This window comes from Cyprinus carpio, chromosome B1 (genome assembly GCF_018340385.1).
Source record: "Cyprinus carpio isolate SPL01 chromosome B1, ASM1834038v1, whole genome shotgun sequence".
Classification (NCBI taxonomy): Eukaryota; Metazoa; Chordata; class Actinopteri; order Cypriniformes; family Cyprinidae; genus Cyprinus; species Cyprinus carpio.
This window is the reverse complement of record NC_056597.1, coordinates 5,812,656-5,837,907: the sequence shown is the minus strand read 5'-3', so window position 1 is coordinate 5,837,907 and position 25,252 is coordinate 5,812,656. Positions and strand designations below refer to the sequence as shown.

Genomic DNA, 25,252 nt, shown 5'->3' with positions numbered 1-25,252 from the left:
TAAAAGCTGTCCAGTAATTACGGCCATTTACTCACATTAAACGCTGTCTGTCTCTCAGCAGGCTCTCACAGCAGTCAGACCTCACCTCCTACACACTGATTAACGACACGCTTCTACTTGCAAAAAACACTGCTTAACTATCGGAAGATATAGCCAAACCGATCTCTGATCAGCCACAAAAAAGCTTAATTTAAACTGCATCCCACAAAATAAGTTGGTAAGAGTGAATATGTGTAAGAGATGATGGTTTTTCCATTGGTTTCCATTGGTTACTCAATGCTATGTGCCTGGGAAGCTCCTACTTCCAAATGCATTTGTTATTGAAAGTTGGATGTAGGCAAATAAAATATTGTGTTATATTAAACCCAAAAACAATTTTGTATTATTTATGCGTGGTACATATTTGCATAAGGAAAACATGACAGATTAATTTTACATTTAAGTTACGTTAAAGCTGCAGTCCATAACTTTTTTGGTTAAAAATAATCTGAAATCAATATTTGAGCAAGTACATAACCAGCCAGTGTTCAAAACTATCGCCTTAGTTTAGCCCGATTAGCTTAGCTTATAATGGTATAGCGGTTAGCTTATAATAACTGTGTTTTCTAATTTGAGTTGTACAGGTAGGTTTTTGTGGGATATTCAAGCATTCTGCTGCATCATTACATCACGTCTGTAAACATAAAGGATTTGTCCCGGCTACAAGACTATTGCATGTGAGGATCCTGCAAGTGGCGGATTGTTTATAGCCTTTTCTTCCACCAGCTAGAATAATTAAATGTATCATTCTTTGATTATGTGTTTATGAAACACATGTGAAAGAAATTAAATTATATTCCAGTTTTAAATGTGCTTCTGATTACAGATAGCCTGGGATTACACATGATTTGTATTATAAAGACAACCAGTTTGAAGGAAGCATAATTTGAATGGTATGACAATTAGAGATTAGACTGTACAGAAATTGATATATGTGCTAATACACACTGCTGATGTATGCTGATGTTGTTAACATTAATAATTTAAGAATAAAATATAACAATAATAATAATTTGCATGTAGGGGTGTGACGTTGGCAGATTTTTACCACCACGGTGATAATGCACCAATGCTATACTGGATGCGACGCAACACACCATGACAGATCCCAGACAGTAAACAGCCTCATCCTGTTTATGAGGTATTGACACAAAGTTCAAAAATCCTGTGTACACAGACTCAACCTGTTGCGATGCAGCGGTGTCATGTCCGGTGTAGACACAGACAGAGACATTAACTCCTCATCTGCACGTGCTCTCTTTGAAAAAGGAATCATTGCCACATTTCTTGTTAACAGCTTCTATTTATTGCTGTCTCGTTTGTACTTGGCCAGTTTGGAGAAATACTCACCAAACCTGACCAGCCAGGCATTTGCGATCACGTGAACTTAAAGACAATTGTGCAAACGCAGATGGGTGACAAGAATGTAGATGGCTTCAGATCAGCCATGTATTATTTAATTTCCCAACAAGGTCCATCGCCCAACACATAATTAATTTGCTGAATGAGAATAAATTGTATTTTTCTGTGCTCAAACCTGCCAGTCTTAAGGAAACGCTGTGTATGGTGTTTGAGGTAATTTGTGAATTAGGCTACCATAGACTTATAGTCTTAATAAAATTCGTATTATGCTTGTTATAGAGTGCGTGACGTTACGTGCACTATTGCCGGTGGCAGTAGATAACCTCAGTGGTGGAGACCGTTACAGCCCTGTTTGCACAGTTACAGTATATGTGATATGAGCTAACCGATTAAATCACCATTGGCAGCGCAATTTATTGTAATGCTTTTTCCCTAGATTGGTCAGAACACACGTGGCAGACTTGTTACTTGTTCAGATGACAATATACGGTGAAAATTCTTATTTGGGCCATATACTCCAAGACGTAGGCTAGAATCTGTGATTGCGAAGTACAGTGAATATCCACACCAGTGTGGTGACTGACAGCCAGCCACACATACTCCTAAAAAAAAGATTCATCCACGCTGGAGCCGTGCCGGCACACAACCCATGCAAGGAAGATAATTCCTCCAACAGCTGCAATTGCAGATTTTCAAACAGGGATGGCAACAAAGAGGCAAATTTACGGATTGAAGCTTTAACTGTTTATTTGTATAGCACGTTTCACACTACATACTGTTTCAAAGCATGCAGCTTTACAGAAAGTGTATTTCAGATTTCTGATTCAGAATAATTACATTTGTAACATGAATTGATTTGCAATTTTAGTAAACCAGTGGTTACTTCAAAGTTTGGAAAACTCACAATGAATGAATAGGAAGAACGTTGTATAAAGGCTTGAAAAAAAACAAAGACAAAGCAGATGGTCATCAGTTTATAGTACATCACTTCTCAGACATTCAAACACCCAAAATACGCAGATTCAAATTGTTCAATCAGTGAAAATGCACCAACAGTAATAGACACCAACAGGGTAACACACTGATCCTAAAAAAACCCAATGAACATATCTGTTTCTGTTGATGCTTTTTAGAACATAGCACCTTAATATTACTGAATTATAACACAGAAAGTTGCAATTACTTTCTAAATCATTCATTACCTTTCTAACATCACAACATGGGTATCATCTTAAATTCCCTAAATAACACTTTTTTTTTTTACATTCATGCGCTCAAAACTCATAAATGCAACTTTTTTTAACTACACTGCAAAACGTTGTAATCTGCTATTGTTACTTTGAAGATATATTTCTATGTGGTTTAACAAATATAAAGTAGTTTTAGTGGTATATATTAATGTATTTACATTGATTCAATAAAATTACATAATATATTTAATTTAAAACCAGTTGATTTAAATTGAACCATTTTTATGTTACAATTTTTTTATGCTTGAAATGTAAAAGCTGGCAATATTTGTAACCTCTAGCTCAATGTTATTCAAGCTATAAATTGATAGATCAGTTCTTTGGTGCATTGTTAGATAAATAAGCATAATTCCGTTTAAATCTCTTTAGTGATGTGAGTGAATATACAGGCGTACAGTATATAGTCTTTGCACAGAGCGAATATGGGACATTTTGCCAGTGGCAGACATTAAAGAGACATGTATAATGAGCCATAAGGGCAGAGAGAGAAGGCAGGGCTCCAACAGCTTGAGCAGATCGGCTGTGTCTCTACCAAAACTGACACTGTGTCAGTGTTTTTCTCGCTTGAGAGAGAAATCTTCTCAGAGTGCACAGAAAATTGGCCTACAAATTAATATGCCACTCCTAAAAAGGAATGGCCTGTAGCAGAAATATGCACACAACCATTTAAATATTCACCAATCCTTAAATTAAGATGTTTGGAATATTGTTCTACTTTTTTTCACATAATCTTTTGTTAATTAATATGCTTGGGAGGTCAAGGCTTACCCACAAAAGCTTAAATATTAAATTTACATTTAACTGGAAGATTTTAGTGCTGTTTGAAGTGCAATTGAATCTTAGAAAGCACTATTTAAAACAGTTCAAAGCATTGACTCTACCTGTGTGACTAGGTTAATGAATACAAATAGAATCTTTTTATATATTCCACATTTAGCAGAAGAGGAGACAAAGTGGGAGGGGGTGACCCTGGTGAGGACTCTCATACAGAGAAAATTATGTCCTCTCCCTCATGTCATTACAATGATTTCGATTTTTTTAAGGATTTTGTATGTTTATTTTTCTTCTTCTATACTTAAAAATATATATTTCGTCCATAAACCGCAAAAATTGGTGACCTGCAATGATTACTAGAGATATTTGTTCATGATTTAAACCATATAAAGTAGTAAATTAATGTATTTAAGTTGACCCTACATTACTAAATCATATATTTGACTTAAAACCAGTTCATTTAGATGTTACCATTTTTTGAGTGTACAATGTAAGTCGGTGGGGTTGTAGTTTTTGATAAGTCACATTTATTTCTATAGCACTTTATACAATAGAGATTGTTCCAAAGCAGCTTCACAGTAATAAACAGAATCAATGATGCAAACTTCAACAGATGAGACAAAATTCAAATTCTGTTGTAAACCAGCACTACAGAAGACAATAGTGTCACTATTCAGCTCTGTATTGATTAAGTTCAGTTCAATAACTGTGTAAAGTTCAACTATGAAGCAGCTCTACAGAAGACAGTAGCGTCATTTTTTTTTCAGTTCAGTGTTGCTTCGATTCCATTCAATAACAGTGTCAATGTTGCAAAATTACATTTTGAAACGAAGGTGATCAGACTCTGCTGATTTTCATCATGTGGACAAAACAGTTAAAACATTGAATGTTTTGCAGATGTAAGGAAATCTGTTTTTTTGAATGAACTATCCCAATAAATGTAAAGATTAATAATAGACCAAAGCTTGCAAAACCAATATCTCTGTCCTTCAAGTAATCACAGTTCAGGTCAGGTTTACACTCGCACACACACACTCTCTCCCCTGGGCTAGTAAATGAGTGGGAAGCATGTAGAAACTGTGGCATTGCGGAGACAGTCAGATGTGGGTGCTCTCAACTGGGTCGTGGGCAGAACGCTGCCATGGCAACCACTTTTCACCAGCCCTCGGGCCAAAAAAATCTGCGTTCATTCTTTCTTTCCTGTCTTCCATCTCTCTGTTTCTCTCACTCTCTGTTTTATTTGAGAAAACCTTTTTAAACTCGCTGGCAGAGGATGTACTGTACTGTTGTGAAAAGAGCTTGTGTGGGGAACACTCACTCTAATTACTTTTCACTGCAGAACTTCTCACAGAGGAGCAACAACCATTCAGAAGCCCTTTAGAAAGTCTGCACCTACATAAACGTGTTTTGCAGGGCAGAGGGCCTTTTGTTTTATTTGGAATCAATATTTTGCAGCTTTATCTTTTATTGTAAATCTCATTTGCATTTTGGAAAAAGTGTGCAAAACGTAAAGGGGTTATTTTCCCTAATGCAGTATTTCACGTGTTTGATGTATTTGTGCGCTCAAAAAGAGCTAAGCCGTTTTGTGATAATTTATTGACTTATTATTGGACCATCATATAGAGCCATTCTCAGTTTGACAGCTGTTGCTGCCTTCTAGCTACATGTATAAATTCATATAACAAATCACAGTTACAGCAGCTGCATCTGGCAGTGGCCGCTGAGGTGGGGGTGGACGAAAGCAATTCCAAACCATTACCCATCTAGGTCTGTTCAACTCATAAAACTCCTGCCTGCCTTTCTCGCTCTCCATCGAAACGCACTGATTCACTGACATCACATAATCTGACCTGACTTACCAAATTCAGCAATGCCAAATGCTAAATGAACATTGGTGCTCACTCTTTGGTCATTTAGTGTTGGATGTGAAGCAGAGATTAAAGCTGACCTGATCTATCATCCTGGACCAGGAACGGTTAACTGTCAGAACCTCAAATCAATCTACCTCTTTTATAATGCTAATGTTTGATAGATGGAAGACATTGGTTGATTGGTATTGTTTCTTCACTGAAAAAAGGTGAAATTTTATTGGTCAAATCAGGTTAAACCTGTTTTGTTCAGTTTGTCTAAAAGCAAATAACACCACTATAGAAAAAAATAATTAAATAGTATTTTGCCTTCACTGAAAAAAAAAAAAAAAAAAAAAATGATAACATCTAAATTAACTAGTTTTATTTAGGTCAGAAACATGATTTAATATTACAGAATCAACCTAAATACATTAATTTATGTTAATTTTATAGGAGTTTATATGGCTTGTATGGCTTTAAATGGCACTTTATATGGGTTAAATCATAGAAATATTGTAGAAATATATTTTTTTAGTGTATAACAATAAACATTAAGGCCATAGCTGTCTTTATTTAGCCTATAGTAAGTAAACTAAATTAAACATTGACTAACAAAATGTTTTTAGTTTAAGTTTTATATTTTTATATAGTCTTATAACTTATTTAGCTTTTTTTTATGGTGAAATTAAGTTGTAAAAAGGCACAAATTTTTTATTGACCTACATTATGTAACATTTTGGCTTATGTCTAAAGAAAATATTTTGATTAAGTATGGTAGGTCTGTATAATAAATAATTTTTTTTTGCTTTCTATGAATGTTTGTGTCTTTGGGAAAATAAATATTATTGATTAATATAAAATCTAAATGTAAGGTTTGAACCAAACCATACGTATAATATGAAAAATAAATTATACAAATGTATAAATTTCGTTGTAACAAAAAGTATCCCTTTTTTAATGTGGAGCTCATTCCATAGAACATACAAGATCTTGCAGTTTAATGAAAGGGCCTCAAATCCTCTTCTGGAAAAAATATTGTAATAAAAAATAAATATTGTGCCAAACTTTAAAACTATGAATTCTGTATGCAGTTGTAAGATGTATTTTGTCAGATGCTAAATAGCTGAGGGAGACAGTTGAGTGTAGAGACGGAGAGAGATGACCCGTGTAATCTTTGCATTCTAAATTCAACACTAATGAATAGCTCATTGATTTCCTTTATGGCTGCAAAGAGAGCTGCCCTGTTTTGCCTGTCTATGGCCCATTAAAGCTCTTAAACACTGTTGATAAATGGAGAACTGTTCAGGCACTGTCACGGATGCCCATTGGAGGTCCTCAACAGGCACCAGGAACCTCTGAGGGAGAGCACTTTTTATCCCAATAAATTTTGAAGTCTTCAAAATAAGCTTTGAAATTTCATTTGTAATTGTACTCAGTTTTGTGTCAGCACCGCTAAGCTTAACTGTAACCCGGCATATATCTACAGTGTCAGGCAGCATCTCAGCACCTCTGGTTTAACATCATTAGCTCATTAACATTAATGGGATAAATTTATTATGCAACACAAATGCACAGCTGCTTCTCTCAGAGCTTCATCTCCTCGTTCAAAGCTCCCTGACAAACACATTTCCGATTTTCGGACCAACTTATTTCTGCGGGGCTTCCTGGTATGAGTTGAACTACATTTGATGAGAATGTACTAATCACTATAGAGTAATTGTGTGTGTGTGTGTGTGTGTGTGTGTGTGTGTGTGTGTGTGTGTGTGTGTGTGTGTGTGTGTGTGTGTGGTCAAACTTTAGTTTGGGGACGGACCAATGCTCACTATTAACTAACTGTTAACTATGTATTTTGCCTCAAACTCCTAATTTGCTGCTTATTAATAGTTAGTAAAGTTGTTTAGGTATGGGATAGGATTAAGGGATATATGGCCATGTAGAATAAGAATAAGGCTTTATGAGTACTAATAAACAGCCAATATGTTAGTGATGTGCATGCTAATAAGCAATTGGATAATAGTGGTCACCAAGCAAAAGTGTTACAATACTTCACTGAGGAATGAAATGAGCAATGTACATACATTTTTACCAAATTGGAGGGTAATTTTAGAATGTTAGTTAACATTTTTATGTCAGTTATATAGAAATAATATTTTAGGGTGTACTGTAACACTCTAAAAACTTAAAGTAACAAATAAAGCTGAATACAATAACTTATGAATGACATTACATTTGAGATTGGTCAGTGATTCAGAAATTAATTCATATTATTTCATCTTTAAAAAAAGGAAAACAAAAGATAATGTAAACTATTTTGGAGGGATAAAGGGGACATTTTGGCAGTTTAAATATTTTAGGAAATGTTCTTACTGCATTCATTCTGAATTGAGTCATAATAATGAATTTATTCATTGAACACACATCCTGAATTCATGACACTTCATTTAGATAGGGTCATGTGTAAAAGTCACTTCACAATGTCTTACTATCTCCCCAAGAGCAAATAGCAACATCATGCTTCAGTCATTTCTCACATTATTTTATGAAGAAAATTTCTAAAGCAGTAAGATATCCCAAAGATATTCACACGGCTGCAATTATGAGGTGTTAAGGAGACCAATTGCACAGGGTTGCCATGGAAACACCAGTGGCACACGCAAGAGTGTGCAATTTAACGCTCTTCTTTCTTCCTCTTTGTGTGTGTGTGTTTGAAGCTATTTATAACAAGCATTATATAAGCGCTCTGTGTCACAAGCAGCATGTATCTCCTAACGCTCTATTGTCTCTGTTCTTCAGGTTTGCCTGACCTACGACTAACACTACTGGTTGAATTTAGCAGTTCACTCATGGAAATTAGTTTGCATGAGCATTGAGAATAATAATAAATGTGGTTGGTTGAAGAATATCACGTGTCCAGATCTCTGCTTGATGCAAATAAACTTGCATGTGTAACACAGCCCATTCCAGAAAGCAGCACCATTTATGCCTAAAAATGTCAGGATTTTTTTTATGTCTGTATTCTAATATTCTATTCATTTTGAAAAGGTAATTGTTGTACTTTTAAGAAATTGTAATTTTCTTCCTTTTGACAAAATCTTCATTATTGAACTATTCCTTTAAAGAGTAGACAACATAATACAATTAAACAAAGTGATAGACAATTTCTGCATTTTCAGAGAACAAAAATTACATTGAAAACATAATCAAAAGCAAAATTTAAGTGTAATTCAATATTTTTAATGGTATAATAGTAATGAATGTTATGCCATATGTCACGTCATGTCAAATGGGAATTACAATTAAAGAGTTTTATTTAATTTTTAAAATAAATGTATTTTACATTACACAAACAAAGATCAATCTATAAAAAGTCTATATCTATTATAGTTGAGTGTGTAGTTGAGTGTATTTTTATATCTAAAAAATATCTATTTTTTTACGTGATTACAAAATCGGCTGTGCATTAAAGGGTCATGATACCCCAGAAACCCCAGAACACATATGTACTGGCTGCACATCACTGAAAAGACTAAAAGCACTCATAAATGTTTTCAATAAGTGGAAACTGGTTATTTTTGTCTTTCCGGTTTGAAAAGCAAAGTTGAAGTAACGTCAGAAAATCTGAACACACACACGTGAAATGAGTGGCATCATTATAAGAATAAACCTGGGAAAGAGTCAAATAACCTCAAATATATTTTTCCCTATCTTAACCTGCCATTTTTCAATCCCAAGCTTACCTGCAGTAGTCATATGTTCTTTTACAACCACTCCTGATCTAACCAGTCACAGCACACATTAAATAAAATTTCAAATTGCTGTCAGATAACGGCTGTAATCATCCTCTTCATGTTGAGAAACCATTTTACCTCTTTAAATGGTCTATTATGAACTGAACAGCAGCTGTTGTAAGAGGTAACAGTGTGTTAGTGCGGAACAGATGCTTTTGTATATCCTGAGAAGTTCTGCTCACTGTAAAAATGAATTAGCATCACTAATGTGAGTGTGTGACAGGAGGGTCAGAGGGCCCATTGATGTCAGAAATGACCCTGCTGGTGTACTCTTCTGTTAGCATGACTTTCTAAAGACCCTTATTCAGTCAAAACCCTCTTAACTCCAAATATATGTATAGTTTGAAAGCAGTAACGGTAAGGCAAAGCAAGGTATAAAACTTTTTTTCTGTTGTTTTACAGTATTCTTACTTGCAGTTTGTTGTCTTATGCAAACATTCATCTTGCTCGGATTTCATAAGAGGCCTATTATGCTCTAAAATTATGCAAAAAGCTTCAACACAAGAGCTGTAAACACATAGTACACTTGCAAAACATGTACAAAATGTTTTTACATACCATGCTTATATTGTATATTAATCTGATATTGTATTATAAGTATTGTAAAAAATTCTAGACAAATAAATCAATAATTTATTTATTATTTGATACCATCACTGTACCGTGTTACTGCCACAGTGCTTTATTATCGGTAATAAAATGTAGTTCCTCGGGCAGACAATCAACACACTCTTTCTGTGTACCATAGATGTCTTAAGATCATAAGTTGCAGTCTATCTATAATGCATTATTCATGCATGTGGGGGAGTTGGTGTTGTTTAATGTCTTTGGAAGAAGATAAGTAGGCAGAGAACAAAATGAATCAGCAGTGACTTAACAGCACACAGAATATTTCTCACTCTTCAGAAGGCATGGACAAAGAATAAAATTAGGATGTTCACATTTTAAAAGGGAAGTGCATAAGTGAGAACAGAAATACATTTTCCCATGTATTTACAAAATTATCATTCTAAATGTTGAATTTTGCATTTTCTATTTTTTTTTTTTTTACAAAGCAGCATTGTAAAAGTACAAGTAGTATCCATATGTAAATGTAATTAATATATGTACATATATTTCATTTTCAGGTATGAAATATATTGTCATATGAAGTAAAAACATATATGAAAGCTATTAGAAATTGGAACAATATCACATACAATTATGTATGTTTTTGTATGTGATGTATTTTTGGACATGAATACATTTTTGAACATTTATGTCATGTATATGTATATCTATCCATAAATATAAAAGACAGACATTGTCAGGGCCCCGTGCGGACCCTGGTGCAGGTTATTGTTGTGGGCCCTGGTTGATCGTGTTCTATTGATTTCTGTACTCTGTAACTCTTCACAGCACTTCCTCTTTGACCTAGATAACTTCTGATATGAGCTGTATTGTTTCAAATATAACTGCTTTCCAGGCCTTGGGAGACTCTGGGGGAGTCATAGAAAAGATGTTCAATTTTGAAAATCTTTGTTCAATGATGAATATGCATAATAATGTGAATAAGCATAATAAGAAAAATGAGCTGTGTATATGTCCAATAAACTTCGTAGATTCTGAACATAGCCTTGTGTGTTCTTCCCATGATCATGCATTCTTTGGTGAGGGAGAACTGCTGGCAACTGAAGGACAGATTTATCCATTTAATCTAACAGACGCATTTAAAAATAAATAAATAAATAAAACATACACATAAATGTTGTGTATTCGGTGTAATGCAATGTGTTTATGTGGTTTAAGGTTGAGAAAAACTTTATTTTCTACAAAGTTTACATTATTGTTGTTCCTCTATGCCACGCCTTTCTGAAACGCGTCGATTTTTACAAAGCTCATCGTTCTGAAAAGTGAGGTGTATGCTGACTGGCCAGCTATCATGTGCATTGTGATTGGTTGAATACCTTAAGTGTGTGATGGAAATGTTGTGCCCCTTGTAATACTATGATAGCAACAGCCTCTCCTGGCGTGATGAGACAAAACCAATAAAACCCATTACAAACAAGGCATTTGTTGTATCCAGTGGGGACATAATTACTGATTATAAAGACTTATACAGTCTTTTTTGCGTTGATTTGTGTATCGCGCCACGTAAACATAAAACCATGTCTGCATTTATGATCGGAGAAACGACAAACAACAAGCGCTACTGTACTCTGCTCAAAACTTGCATTTGAATCATCAGTGGCAAATTCTTTAAATATAAAAACGTACTTACAGGCTGCATATCAGTAACGCCAGACTGTCCTTGCAAAGTTGAAATTGCTCCACTTTATAGAAACAGCCTTTGTGCACAGCTTTCCCAGGATCAAGAAACAGTCCTCCGTAAAATGGGCTGCAAGTATCTGAATATTTGGGTTGAACTGTTCTGGAACAGTGTTGTAAATACAACTTAACACCTGATTTCTAGTTGTGCCCTCTTTTGGAAGGCCAAACACAATGAAACACACAGCATCTCCACGACATGGCGGTGGTGGTAGCATCAATACTACAGCGAGAATCAAAGTTACGCCTTCTTTCTTTGCGTGAAAATTTGGGCGGCGTCATGGAAAAGCGCACTGCCCACTAGGCTATTGGCACTGACATGGCAATATCACTTTTACAATATCACATCAGTTTCCATTTTGTTTTGTAAAATAATGATCGTTAACAGTGAACCTGATCATTGAACATTCAAAAAAGAGAAATGTATTTGTTAGTGGCTGTAATTAAACTCTTCATTCTACAGTACATCAGTCTCACCACATGTTATATGACGTGAGTGTGAAGATGGCTTGTCATGGGTGGCCAGCTGATTTCATCTGACATGTTACCCTAACCCTAACCCTAACCCTAACCCTGTGTGGCAGTGAGGTGTCAAGAAACCAAATACATGAACCTTACCTCGCATCAAAGGCAGAGTTGATAAAGTGATAAAACATTATCTGTCTGAAGTAGTTTTTGTGGCCTTAATAGCTCTAACAAATAATATGTCTGACGCTCAATATGTTCGGTGTTCAAATACAATATTCAGAATATATGTGTGATTAATTAGCACAACATCAAAGTTGCTGTAGTGAATTATGACAAACACAAAGTCTCTCTTTCTCCCCCTACAGGCTGCTTCGAGTGTTGCATCAAGTGTCTTGGCGGAGTCCCTTATGCCTCTTTGGTGGCCACCATCTTATGCTTTTCGGGTGTTGCTCTGTTCTGCGGCTGTGGGCATGTGGCACTTACGGGCACTGTGACCATGGTGGAAAACCACTTTTCTCGCGTCACCTCTGACCATGCTACTCTCACTGATGTGTAAGTGTGTTCGTATTAAACAGCCATTAAATGCACCAAATACCATAAAAACTACAGTCACTTCCCAATGATAGTTGTTCATTTATTTTATTTTGAAAGGCAAAAAAGCTAATTTTGAGGTTATCATTTTCTACCTGTGTGCATTCATGTCTATGACATGTTGAAGGGTGACTATGTGCTGAGTAATGACCTCTAGAATGCCAGCAAATAACTGGCAGTACTCTCTGTTCCATCATGTCATCTGGAGCTTTACTCGGAACAAATGACCTATTGCCTTTAATTTCCTGTGTACATCTTTACTATCAGTGGCCCTGATCAAATCTACCAAGAGTACATCTGCATCCCCCACATAAAAGTCAAATCAATTACTGCCACAATTGTTTACTGAGCAGGAACTCTGGGAAATGTGATCTTAAATAAGCTATGACTACACTTTGGTATCATTTCATCTAAACTGATATCTTTTCATGCATGTTAATTTGAAAGGAACAAGTGTTCACATTCACTATAGTTAAAATTTTCCTTTGCTATACAGGGTTCAGATTTTGCAGTACATCATCTATGGAATTGCCTGTTTCTTCTTCCTGTATGGCATCATCCTGTTGGCTGAAGGCTTTTACACCACCAGCGCTGTCAAAGAGATGCACAGCGAGTTCAAGACGACTGTGTGTGGACGCTGCATCAGTGCCATGGTGAGGCCAGTGCGCACATACAAGCATCGACATACAAATAAAAAACCCAGTCTCACTTGAAAAACATTCCTCTACCTATATTTCTGCAAAACTCAAAAAATGTACCGACACATACATTTCAATTCAAGTTTCCAGCTAGAGGCAGTAAAACACCAAAAAAAAAAAAAACATTTCCTTTTCACACAAAGTATTGTTACAGGGGCAGGTTACTGATTAATAAAGACTTATTTTCACACATTATTTTCTTTGCACTGTACTATGTTATTATGACTTCATACACTTTTACCATAATGCATGATTTGTAAACTAACACATTTTGATGTTTGCATCACACAGCCAGCTCCATATGTTTGGCATGTTTTGACAGTGTAAACTTGCTCAGAATCTCACCTGGTACAGCACTGTACTTGTGATGTGTAGACCGCAAGTACGAATCCTCCTCAAATACCTGTAAGATAAGCTAAAATGGCATAATTTTTTGAGTAAATGTATTTTTATCTCACGTTTGTTTTGTTAACACTATCGGCTATGTTTATGGCAGGGTTTAGTGTAGTGTTTTCAAACATTAAAGAACATTAAACCTTTAGAGCCACTCACTTTCCTAACTGTTGTGATATGTTGCACATGTTGCACTACTTTAGAAAAGAGGAAGAGTTGTTCCCATGCTGTCAAAACTAGAGGTGCATGAAAAAAATGTATTCACATATGAATCGCGATTCTGTCTTCTACGATTTTAATCAAATCAAGTTTCAAAATCAGTGTTCTAAAGCAGCTGTTCTTAAGCCATGCTTGCACAGGTTCTTCGCGATCCTCTTCACTAACATTCTCAGGGTCTCATTCGGGCTCAAACTGATAAGCAATATTGACGACGCCATTGCTTACAATACAACACCAGAGCACATGCCACTGAGGTAAGGGGCGTGACATTTCTGAATGTCCATTAGACGGTTTAACGAATCACAACACACTGGGCCAGCTAACCAATCCAGCCCATTGCGTATTTCTGAGGGAGGGGCTTCATAAAACCAGGAAATCAACACAGAGCATTCATAAGAGAAGGGACAGAATAAATGTAAATTGTGAAAAATAATGTTTTAAAAAACAAAGCATTACTGCATTAGACTGCAACCCATAAATACAATCAAGCCTCAAAAAAAGCAGTCAACCACCCCTTTTATGCTAGATTTTGCATATTCACACACATACACACCCACTGTACATACAAAGGCCAACCCCGAACTCTTGAGGACAGATCTGGCATGATCAGTGCTATATACCCCAGTTGCTTTAATCACTGCAGATGTCCAGTAGCATCCATCTTTAAAGCCTTTAGACCATGTATGCATGTTTCATGCATTAGTCTGGAAAAAACATGTGTGTATGTTCACATGAGTGAGTGTGATAATCAAGTGGCAACGCATCCAAGGTGATCTGGCGGTAAATAGGTCATGATTCTGGGTCACATTCATACAGTGTGCACTGGAGGATTTAAAAACTATGAGATTATTCTAGCCATCATAATATTAGATATGTGGATATTGAATGGATATGCGAGCATTATAGGCTAACAGCCTTTTCTCCCTTTTTTTATTTGTGTTCCTCACCTACATTCTGGGCTTGGGATGGCTGGGCATCTTTGGTTTCTCTGCGGTGCCCGTTTTCCTGTTTTATAACATGTGGACCGCTTGTGGAGCCATGAAGTCCCCTATTGCCAATCTCACCTCTGTGGACAACATCTGTGTTGATGTGCGGCAGTATGGTAAAAACCTTGATTGTCCTCAACCGTGAACCAGTGGATAATACTTGGTTGTATTTAGTTGCAATATCAACATCACTTTACAATGTAAGGAGTGAGTTATTCTAATGGAATGCAGTTGTTGAGATAAATCTGTCAGTGTAGATTTCCTTTTTAAAAAACACAATCAGATGTTTCCTTCTCTTGCCTTTACTGAAACCCCTAACAGTGGGAAAATTAATATATATATATATATATGGATGTATTTGTGTGTGTTTGTGTGTATATACATATATATATGTATTTAATTTATTTAATGTATATATTTATATTTTATATATATTGTATAATCTATAATTATTCAAGTGTATTGCTTTATATGTCCTAATTATATGTCCTTGCTTTTTACCTATTAGATTAATGTATGTGATGCTTATAATCATTTTCAGGAATCATCCCATGGAACGCTATTCCTGGCAAAGCCTGTGGCTCCACACTAAGTCTCATCTGCAATACTAGTGAGGTAAAGTTAACTCATTTTCCCTGAAGATAACAACATATATATTGACAGGAAGATCTTTCCTTTTAATGCTTATGCGTAAAGCCTAAAACATTAAATAATAGTTGAGTTTTTTTGATGGAACAGTTTTTTGAAACTTTAGACAAAATCTAAAAAGCTTGTACATGTGTTTATGTTGAGCTTTTATTGCTCATGTGGTATGAGATACTGAGAATATTGGGGGGGGGGGGTTGAAGTTTGAGTTGAAATGTTACTAACAATATCAAAGTAATTCTTAGGTTTATCTTATAAAAATCAGAAAAGATAAAAAAAAAAAAAAAAAAAACTGAACCATGACCTGAATGTTTTTACAATTATCAATCAGATTACAGAAGGCATGTAGTAGATTGTGTGCAACAGGTTTGACAGCTAGTTTTGTTCATGTTGATTATTCAGAGACCTTTGTGTATGAAATATGATACAGTAGGCTTTGTAGGGTTAAAGAGACTTTTTTTTGTACCTTTTTAAGGAATGTGGACTTGTATTAATTTGGCAAGACTTGTTTATCCTTTAAAAATATGAAGTTTAATAGGTACATTTTATTTTGAATGAGGAATATTGCATTTTTGTGAGGCAAGGTCTGTAGCTCTGTTAGTTGTGTTTAATGGATTTCCTAAACTCTTTTTATTACAGTTCTATCTGTCCTACCATCTTTATATTGTTGCCTGTGCTGGAGCTGGAGCCACTGTGATTGCACTGGTAAGAGTTCATAATTTTCATTTGTTCACTTGTTCATTTTATACTTGTTTTCTTAACAATTTCATACAGTCATGTGAAAAAGTTAGGACACCCTCTTGAATTTCATGGTTTTCCGTATCAGAACATGATAAAAAAAAAAAAAGTCTTACAATTTGGAAAATAAAACCTCAGATGAATAACAACAACACATGTCAAATTGCACCATGCCATTATTAATTTAATAAAAATAAAGCCAAACTGTAAAAAAATATTTGTGACAAAGTTAGGACACCCTTACTGTTAACATAGGAATTAAAAGGGTAAGTAGCAGTCAGGCACTGCTAATCAAATGCATTTGATTAACTGATCATCAGCAAGTGTGTGCACCTCTATAAAAGCAGATGTTTTGGCAGTTTGCTGGTCTGGAGCCTTCAGGTGTGTGTTAACACAATGCCAAGGGGTTAAGACATCAGCAATAATCTTAATGAAGCAATTGTTGCTGCCATCAATCTGGGAAGAGTAACACAGCCATTTCAAACAATTTGAAGTCCATCATTCTACAGTGAGAAAGATATTCACAAGTGGAAGACATTCAAAACAGACACCAATCCTCCCAGGAGTGGATGTCTCTGCAAAGTCACTTCAAGATCAGACCGTGTAACACTCAGAGAAATGGCACACAACCCAAGAACTTCACCGCAGACTCCATGGGCCTCAGCTAACATGTGAAAATGATAAAGTTCATGACAGTACAATTAGAAAAATATGGGACAAGAATGGCATGTTTGGAAGGCTTGCCAGAAAAAAGCCTCTTCTATCTAAAAAAGCATGGCAGCACAGTTTAACTTTGCAAAGTTGCATCTGAACAAACCATAAGATGAGACACTTAGACACTTTTCACACACACTGCTGTGTGTAGGTAATCCCACAAGACTCAAAATGTTTAGATGCTCATTTACTACAAATCATCTTGCACTGTTCCCCAGCCAGCTGCTTGACTTATGATGTTTCTCTTTGCACATGTACAGTATTATGTGAAGCATTCATATAGTTTGTATTTTTTTTTGTTTATGTATAGGTAAACATTTACATATAGTATATTTATAGTCAAAATCTGTCAGTAGGTTTTTTGTGTATACAGTAGGTACATTTTTTATGTGAAGCATTTGTATAGCTTGTATTGTTTATTTTATGTATAGGAAAACTTTTATATATAGTATATTTATAGTCAAAATCTGTCAGTAGGTTAGTTGTGTATAGGTTTGTACTGTTTTACTTCATTGTTGTATGTCTGTATTTATGTAGCACTGTGGTCCTGTGAGGCACGACATTTCGTTCTACTGTATGTCCACACATGTAGCGGAATGACAATAAAGCTCAACTTGACTTAACTTGACTTGAGACCAAGGTGGAGATGTTTGGCCACAATGCACAACACCACCTAAAGAGCATATCAGCACAAACACCTCATCCCAAAAGATACACATGCTGGTGTTGGGGTGCTGATTTTGGGCTTGGTTTGTAAGCACCGGACCTGGGCACCTCACAATCATTGAGCCGGCCATGAACTCCTCTGTATCCCAAAGTATTCTAGAGTCAAATGTGAGGCCACCCATCTGACAGCTAAAGCTTGGCCAAGATTGGGTGATGCAACAGCACAATGATCCCAAGAAAACCAGCAAATCTACAACAGAACAGCTGAAAAAAAAAAAAAAAAAAAAAAAACAAGGGTATACAGTAGTCCAGTCAAAGTCCAGAGCTCATCCTGACTAAAATGCTGTTATGAGAGCTGTGCATAAACAAATGCCCTCAAACCTCAATAAACTGGAGCAACATTGTAAAGAAGAGTTCAGAATGATGTGAGAGACTGATTAAGTCATACAGAAAATGATTAATTCAAGTTATTGCTGCTAAAAGTGGATCTATTTCAACCTCACTTAGACTGTCACCACTGTCTATCCTCGAGACCTGATAACAACAATGTCAAGTGACTGACCTTAGGGGTTGGCTGCTATATAACATCCGGATGGACCAACCACTTCCTTTGCCTTTCTCGCCTAATCTGAGACCAGATTGGTTGATTGCATTTGAAGAAAAACTCAGGAGAGATTAGGGTTACAATCCGTCACATTTTCGTGCAGGTGCTTTAGGTTACTGAGGATTGTGTTGGATTTCTCCTCTGTATTTTGGACACAATGCTGGAACCCGCCTTGGTGAGTGTCCCCTTACTTTACTTTATTACAAGCTGTTTACAGATGTTTGTGTTCGGGACTGCTGTTCGCAGTGGACATGATATTTCCATCCTGGTTACTACGTGTTCGCACATAGTGTGGGGGATATTCAAATAGTCTTTGTTTACATAATTTTTGATTTTCAAAATGTTCTGTTCGCAGACTTTATTTGAAAAATAATTAATGGGTAGTTGATTCATCACAATACTACATGTGAATGGTTTTTGTTGTTATCTATTTCTCTTCAATAAAAAAAAAGAAATTTATGTTGAATAAATTGGACTTCAACCTTAGGTGGAAGTAATATGCTATGATTCCAAGAGTGCTATTTGCATACTTTGAAAGATAATTAATGAACAGTGATTCGTCACATTTTATTTGTGTTGACATGAGTCACTCAAAATGGCGATTTTGTCAGGCTGATATGCACCCACAAGATGGAGATAGAGAATGCCCATCATGTTTGGGTATGCAGCATTTACTTGACGATATTGAGAAACCCTGTGCAGCGGCAGTAGGGTTAACGTTACAGGAAAGGGTGCAGAGAGCCAGACACTCAACTGGTAGTAGGAAAGAAGTAGCTTCTAAAAGCCCCTTAGTAGAGGAACATCCTAGTAAGCATAAGAGGGATCGTACCCCTGACAATTCTACTAGGTCCTCACGTTCTGACATACCTCAGAATAAATGTGGTAGGGCCACATTAGTACAGGAACCCAAAAATAATACTCAGTTACAGATTGTAGCAGCATTACGTAATTTAGCTGCTAAATTTGAAACATGTACAACTGCAGTAAGCACACAACCTTGTACCCGTCTGTCTGCAGCCTCTTTGGGTGATGAGTTATCACTCCAGGAGGAAAAGTATGATTCAGTGAATATCATTTCACTGCATGCAAATGATTCCCTTTATGGAAGTTAGGGGAAGGATGAAGAGGATGATGAGGATGAATCCATGTCTGGTGCTTCAGAGGAGGGGAGCCCACACTCTGACATTTTCTCTCGCATTTAAAGTGCAGCAAAAATCTTAGGTCTTGATACTAAAGAAGAACCTACAGTTTCAGATCCCCAACAAGGGGTGTGGGAAAGTACTTTTCATGCTCAGCCCCCTGTGTCTATTCCTGTGGATGAAGATTATTCTCAGATGTTGAGGAAAGCATGGAATAATCAAAAAGCGACACCCCAATTTAATGCAGGGTGTAGGCGATTTGTCAAGATAAATTATGCCCCTGAGAGTAGTAAGGGTAACATGCCCTCAGTGGAGTGAGAGATTGCAGCTTTAACCAATTTGGGAAATGATCAGGTCATGGATAATCCTAGGTAAAGAATGTCAGAAGACAGATCGGCTAATGTGCCAAGCGTATAATGCAGCTACTCGGGCAGCCCGATCGGGAAATGCTCTGGCAATAGACTTTGCTGCTTTGAAAGTGAAAGTGATGTGACATACAGCAAAGTATGGTGACCCATACTCAGAATTCGAGCTCTGCATTTAACCCATCCAAAGTGCACACACACAGCAGTGAACACACACACACCCACACCGTGAACACACACCCGGAGCAGTGGGCAGCCATTTATGCTGCGGCACCCGGGGAGCAGTTATGGGTTCAGTGCTTTGCTCAAGGGGACCTCAGTCATGGTATTGCTGCCCCGAGACTCGAACCCACAACCTTAGGGTTAGGAGTCAAACTCTCTAACCACTAGGTCACGACTTCCCTTTGAGGAAAGTGATCAGTTCAGAAGTTTGTGATGTTATGAATCTGGTTGACACAGCACTCATCACACATTCACAGCTTACCAGGAATATTGGTGCATCTATGTCTTTAGCGATCTTAGCCCAAAGGCAGATTTGGTTAGCTCAAACATCTTTGCCGGAAACTATTCGGAAGGAATTGACTAATATGCCAGTAATTTCTGGTAGAGTGTTTCACCCTGACTGTCAGTCCTTGTTAGATACTACTAATCAAGCAAGACGCAGAAGAGAATCAGTCCAGCAAACATTTGGTCATGTTGGACCCACTAGATATGCCCATAAAAGTTTTCAGCCCTCACACTTTCCTCGTTCAGAACCTTGGGTGTATGACAGAAGACGAACTAGGGGTTATCAGTCCCATTATAGAGGCATCAGACAATTTTATCAAGCTCCCCGATCTGTCCAGTCTTCCACTCCAGCTAGAGGAGAATTCCTGAGGAAGCACAGGGGTTCCAAACCCCAGGAAGGCCCTGCATAACGGTTTTGGAGTCGCTTGGGCATGCTCCCAACTATGCCTGGACAGTTAAGAGAAGTGCACATCAGATCCCTGGGTCCTAGATATAATCAAGAAAGGATACAGGATACAGTTCCGGTCGCATTCTCCTACTTTTTCAGGGGTTCATATGACCATAGTCAAAGACCCAGTCCAGGCACAAATTTTAGCCAACAAAATTACAGCTCTCTTGCAGAAAAAGGCAATTGTTCAGATAAGCACCAGCGAACGGCTCACTGGATTCTATTCAAAATATTTCCTGATACCAAAGAAGGATGGTGGACTTCAGGCCCATTCTGGATTTAGGACCACTAAACCGATTCATAAAGGTGTTGCCTTTCAAAATGCTGACAACAACACAAATTCTAGAATCTGTAGAACCAGGAGAATGGATCACTTCCATAGACTTAAAGGATGCATATTTCCATGTGCCCATCTGTCAAGATCATCACTTGTTTCTTCGCTTTGAGTTCATTTGGCTTTTCACTGTCTCCAAGGGTCTTCACCAGGGTGGTGTCAGCAGCCCTTCTTCCTCTTCAGTGTACAGGAATAAAAATTCTAGCATACATAGACAACTGGTTCATCTGTGCTCCTTCTCGCAGTCAAGTCATGAAGGACACGGAAATGGTAATTCAACACGTCCAAGCTCTCGGTCTCAAAGTAAACTGGGACAAGAGCAATCTAAATCCTCAACAACATTTACATTAATGCATTTAGCAGATGCTTTTATCCAAAGCAACTTACAGTGCATTCAGGCAAACAATTTTTTTTGACCTAACATGTGTTCCTTGGGAATCGAACCCACAACCTTTTGCGCTGCTAACACAGTGCTCTACCACTGAGCCACAGGAAAACAGACAACAGATATTGTTTGTGGGGCTGCCAATTAATGATGGCATCTTTATCTCCTCAGAGGTTGATAAGATTGTCCAGTTTGGCCCAGTCTTTTCATCTAAACAGGAGGATGAAGCTAATTCAGTTCCAGCAGTTGCTGGGTATGATTGCAGCGGCAGCGTTTGTGATTCCCCTTGGTCTTCTCAGAGCCCGTCCACTACAAAGGTGGGTGAACAGCTTCAAATTACATCGCAAGTTAGACAAACATGTGAGGATGCGGGTTACACAGAGGTGTATTCAGATGTTACGCCCTTGGAAGAACAAGAATTTACTGTCACAAGGGGATCCAGCGAGGCGGTCTGTGATAACAACAGATGCCTCTCTGACGGGATGGGGATCAGTTTGGGAAGGCAGGTCTGTCAAAGGTTTCTGGGAACTTCCCTGGACCTTAAAGCACATCAGTGTGCTGGAGCTCAGTACAGTTTACCTCTCTCTGAGGTCTTTTCTCCCGTTATTGCAAAACAAACATGTTTTGATAAGGACGGACAATATGTCCGCAGTGTATCACATCAATCACCAGGGTTACACCAGATCAGCAAAATGTCTCCAGGTGACAAAGAAACTACTTTCGTGGTCGTCTCCTAAACTCCTGTCTCTCAGGGCAGTATACATACCGGGAGCTGTGAACAAAGCAGCAGACCTGCTGTCTCGAACTGGACCTCCGGGAGAGTGGCGTCTCCATCCCGAAGATCAATCTGTTTGCAACGGCAGAGACAGCTCATTGCAATCAATGGTATTCCCTGAGCAACCAGGGAGATCCCTGGGGATAGAAGCACAAAAACTCAAAAATGGCGAGAAGAGTTGTTGTATGCTTTTCCTCCTCTACCTTTGATTCCCTTGGTGCTCAGGAGCGTAGCGTTGGGTCATTACAAAGTTTTGCTTGTGGCCCCAAGATGGCTGAAGAAACACTGGTTTCCAACACTTGTATGTTTGGTTCAAGGTCATCCTTTGCAGCTACCAAGGAGAGTCGATCTCCTGTCTCAGGCGGAGGGGCAAATTTGGCACCTGAGTTCAGAGATTCTACAATTGTGGGAATGGCCTTTACTCAGTCCCTCCCTACGGACTTAGATGAAGCTGTACTGAGGACAATAAATAGTTCTAAAACACCCTTTACTTGGAGTAACTATTCTCAGCATGGTGTCAAGACCATCAGCTAGATGCTACTAATTGCCACACTAGTTTTGTTCTCCGTTTTCTTCAGTCATTGTTGGATTCGGGGAAATCTATAAAGGTTTATATTGCAGCCATCTCACACTTCCATTCGTTAGTGGATGGTGTAAGTGTTGGTAAACACTCTTTGGGGTCTCAGTTCCTGAAGGGTGCATACCGTTTGTGCCCAGAGATGGTTATGAGGTCACCCTCTTGGGATCTTACTATTGTTTTGTGTTCACTGGTCAAAGCACCTTTTGAACCCTTGCATCAAGCCAGCCTAAAGTCCCTGACATGGAAGACAGTCTTCCTCCTGGCAATATGTTTAGCCAAGAGGGTTGGTGAATTGCACTCTTTATCAGTCAGTGAGGACTGTTTGAGATGGAAGGCAGAAAATGCAGTGGTTTATCTTTGGCCTAATCTGTCATTCCTACCCAAGGTCCTTAGGATTGATATGATAAATCAGGTGATTGAGCTTGATGCTTTTCTCCCAGACCCTTCTTATTTAGGTACTGGGTTGGATGTCCTGTCAGAGCACTGCATGCATACATTGAGCGTACTCATCCATTGTGACAGTCACATACACAACTGTTTGTATGTTTTGACAAGAAGTGCGCAGGTAAGCCTGTGTCTAGGCAACGATTGTCTCACTGGATAGTGGATACAATTTTCACAAGCATATTCCAGTCAAAATCTACCAGTTCCTGGTGATCTAGTCGCCCACTCTATGCCCTCTTCTTGGGTGGCACTTAAGGGGGTAGCACTTTCAGACATATGGGCCGCAGCCTCTTGGAGCACCCCGTGCACGTTCACAAGGTTTGATAGGATTAATGTTACAAATCCAAATCTTTTGGGAATTGCTGTTTTATCTGCTGTTAAGTTACCAGAGAAGGGAAATGATACTGGTCCCTCATGACTCTGTTGCTTGTCGCTTGACATTGTTGTTATTAGGTCTCTAGGATAGGCTGTGGAATGGCGTCATTCAGGATAAGACCGTGGTGACGTTTATCGTTCGGTCTCATAGATCCATAGTTATGGACATAACTTGCGATCTACAGGCAATTGAATCATAGAGTGTCCTATCTTTGTCACACATGGTTTCTCCATTTTGGCTTAATTTTTGTTCATTAAAAATAACACAGTGTGATATGTAATGTGATATTGTTCATCTGAGGTTTTATTTTCCCAATTTTAAGACCTGTCAAGGACCAGACAATTTTTTTAGTATGTCCTGATACAGAAAACCATGGAATTCAATAGGGTGTCCTAACTTTTTCACATGACTGTATCTAGAATAATTTTCTTTGATGTTAAAAACTATGTAAAATTGCTTAGGATAGAATTGTTCTGTGAAGAGAAATTGGTACAATATAGTGCTATAATTTTAAATTCTGTCACGAGTTTAGAATCTTTATAGGCACAGATTGAACAACTGTACTTTCGGTTTTCGAGGGATGTGGTGCAACTCCTATTGGAAAGTTGCTATTGTGCATCTAAAACTGTTTGGTCTCACCCACTGGTTTGTCTCTTTTCCATTCAGCTCATCTATGTGATGGCCACAACGTATAACTTTGCAGTGTTGAAGTTTAAGAGCTACGACCACAGTCACACCACTAAGTTTTGAGCTTTTTGTATAAGGGCAACTGCAAAGTCTGTGAAAGTTGCTCTCAAAGACAGAGACAGAGACAGAAAGATAGGGAGAGGGAGGACCTGAGTGAGTAAAAGAGGTCAGGAAAAAAGGCAAAGGAGAGAAATAAATAGAGAACTGTTAGTTCATAGCATGGGCCTTAATGTATAGACAGTATAGTGCATTTTAATGGTAATGTCTAATGTTCAATTAATTTGTATCCTTGTGTTTCTATACTAATTTGACAAGGTGTGATCTCTTGACAAAACAAGGACAATACATTATACTCACTTAATGTTTTACATACATTTTTACCTAGGTACCAATTCACATAAAGTATAGCACCTATGACCAATCCAGAATAATATAGCTTATATACAGTTTAAGAGAAAATTACTTTAGTAGTGAGAATGTTACTCTTGCTGTTACTCTCCAACAACACCCAATGGACAGGATTAAAACTAGAAAATAATACTATTTGGTAATGATGTATCTCCATTGGATCATATCCACCCTGAGGCACCCGTAGTCCAGAAGCCAGCCAGACAGAAAAGGCAAGTGAAGTACAGTAGATGAGAAAGGCAGTTATTGTTGTTGTGAAAGGTATTAAGAATGTTGTGTTTATGCTCATAAACATTTGTTCTATGCTACATGTACCTGTGAAGGGTGTGACTGTACTTTTAACTCCTTATGAGATGTTTTTCAGTCATGGAATTTACTCTATAAAATGCTATTGTTTTTCAGTCTTTGTTTTTAGATTCATCAGACTACTACCTAGTCTAATACTACATTTAATATTGAATTCAGACAGCATATCGTTTTTGCCTTTTGTATTATTCTCAAAGCAGTATAGTTCCTGTTTTCAGAAATAATCAGAAATAAACAATTATCATGGAGATGTTCATTTCTCTTTATTTATTTATTTATTTATTTTTTACATTTCTTTGGATATCAGTAGTTTTTAAATCATCTTTTATTTGCTAACTGCTTACTCATGAAATAACCCGATTTTATGTGATGCTGGATGCACAAAAAAAAAGTAAAAATGACAATG

At 37.5% G+C, this 25,252-nt stretch overlaps 1 protein-coding gene across 3 annotated transcripts in view; it reads left to right on the top strand.

Moving 5' to 3' along the window:
- Positions 1-25,252, top strand: part of LOC109094150 (proteolipid protein DM gamma-like) — a 56,236-nt gene that overhangs the window by 26,940 nt on the left and 4,044 nt on the right. For 2 of the 3 annotated variants that reach the window (XM_019107832.2, XM_019107840.2), the window contains exons 2-6: positions 12,204-12,390; positions 12,926-13,082; positions 14,673-14,841; positions 15,267-15,340; positions 16,010-16,075. In XM_019107832.2, the coding sequence (XP_018963377.1) occupies positions 12,204-12,390; positions 12,926-13,082; positions 14,673-14,841; positions 15,267-15,340; positions 16,010-16,075 (653 nt within the window). Of the gene's footprint in view, positions 1-12,203; positions 12,391-12,925; positions 13,083-14,672; positions 14,842-15,266; positions 15,341-16,009; positions 16,076-24,111; positions 25,095-25,252 lie in introns of those variants that run through there. The other variant, XM_019107835.2, reaches the window with a different exon arrangement.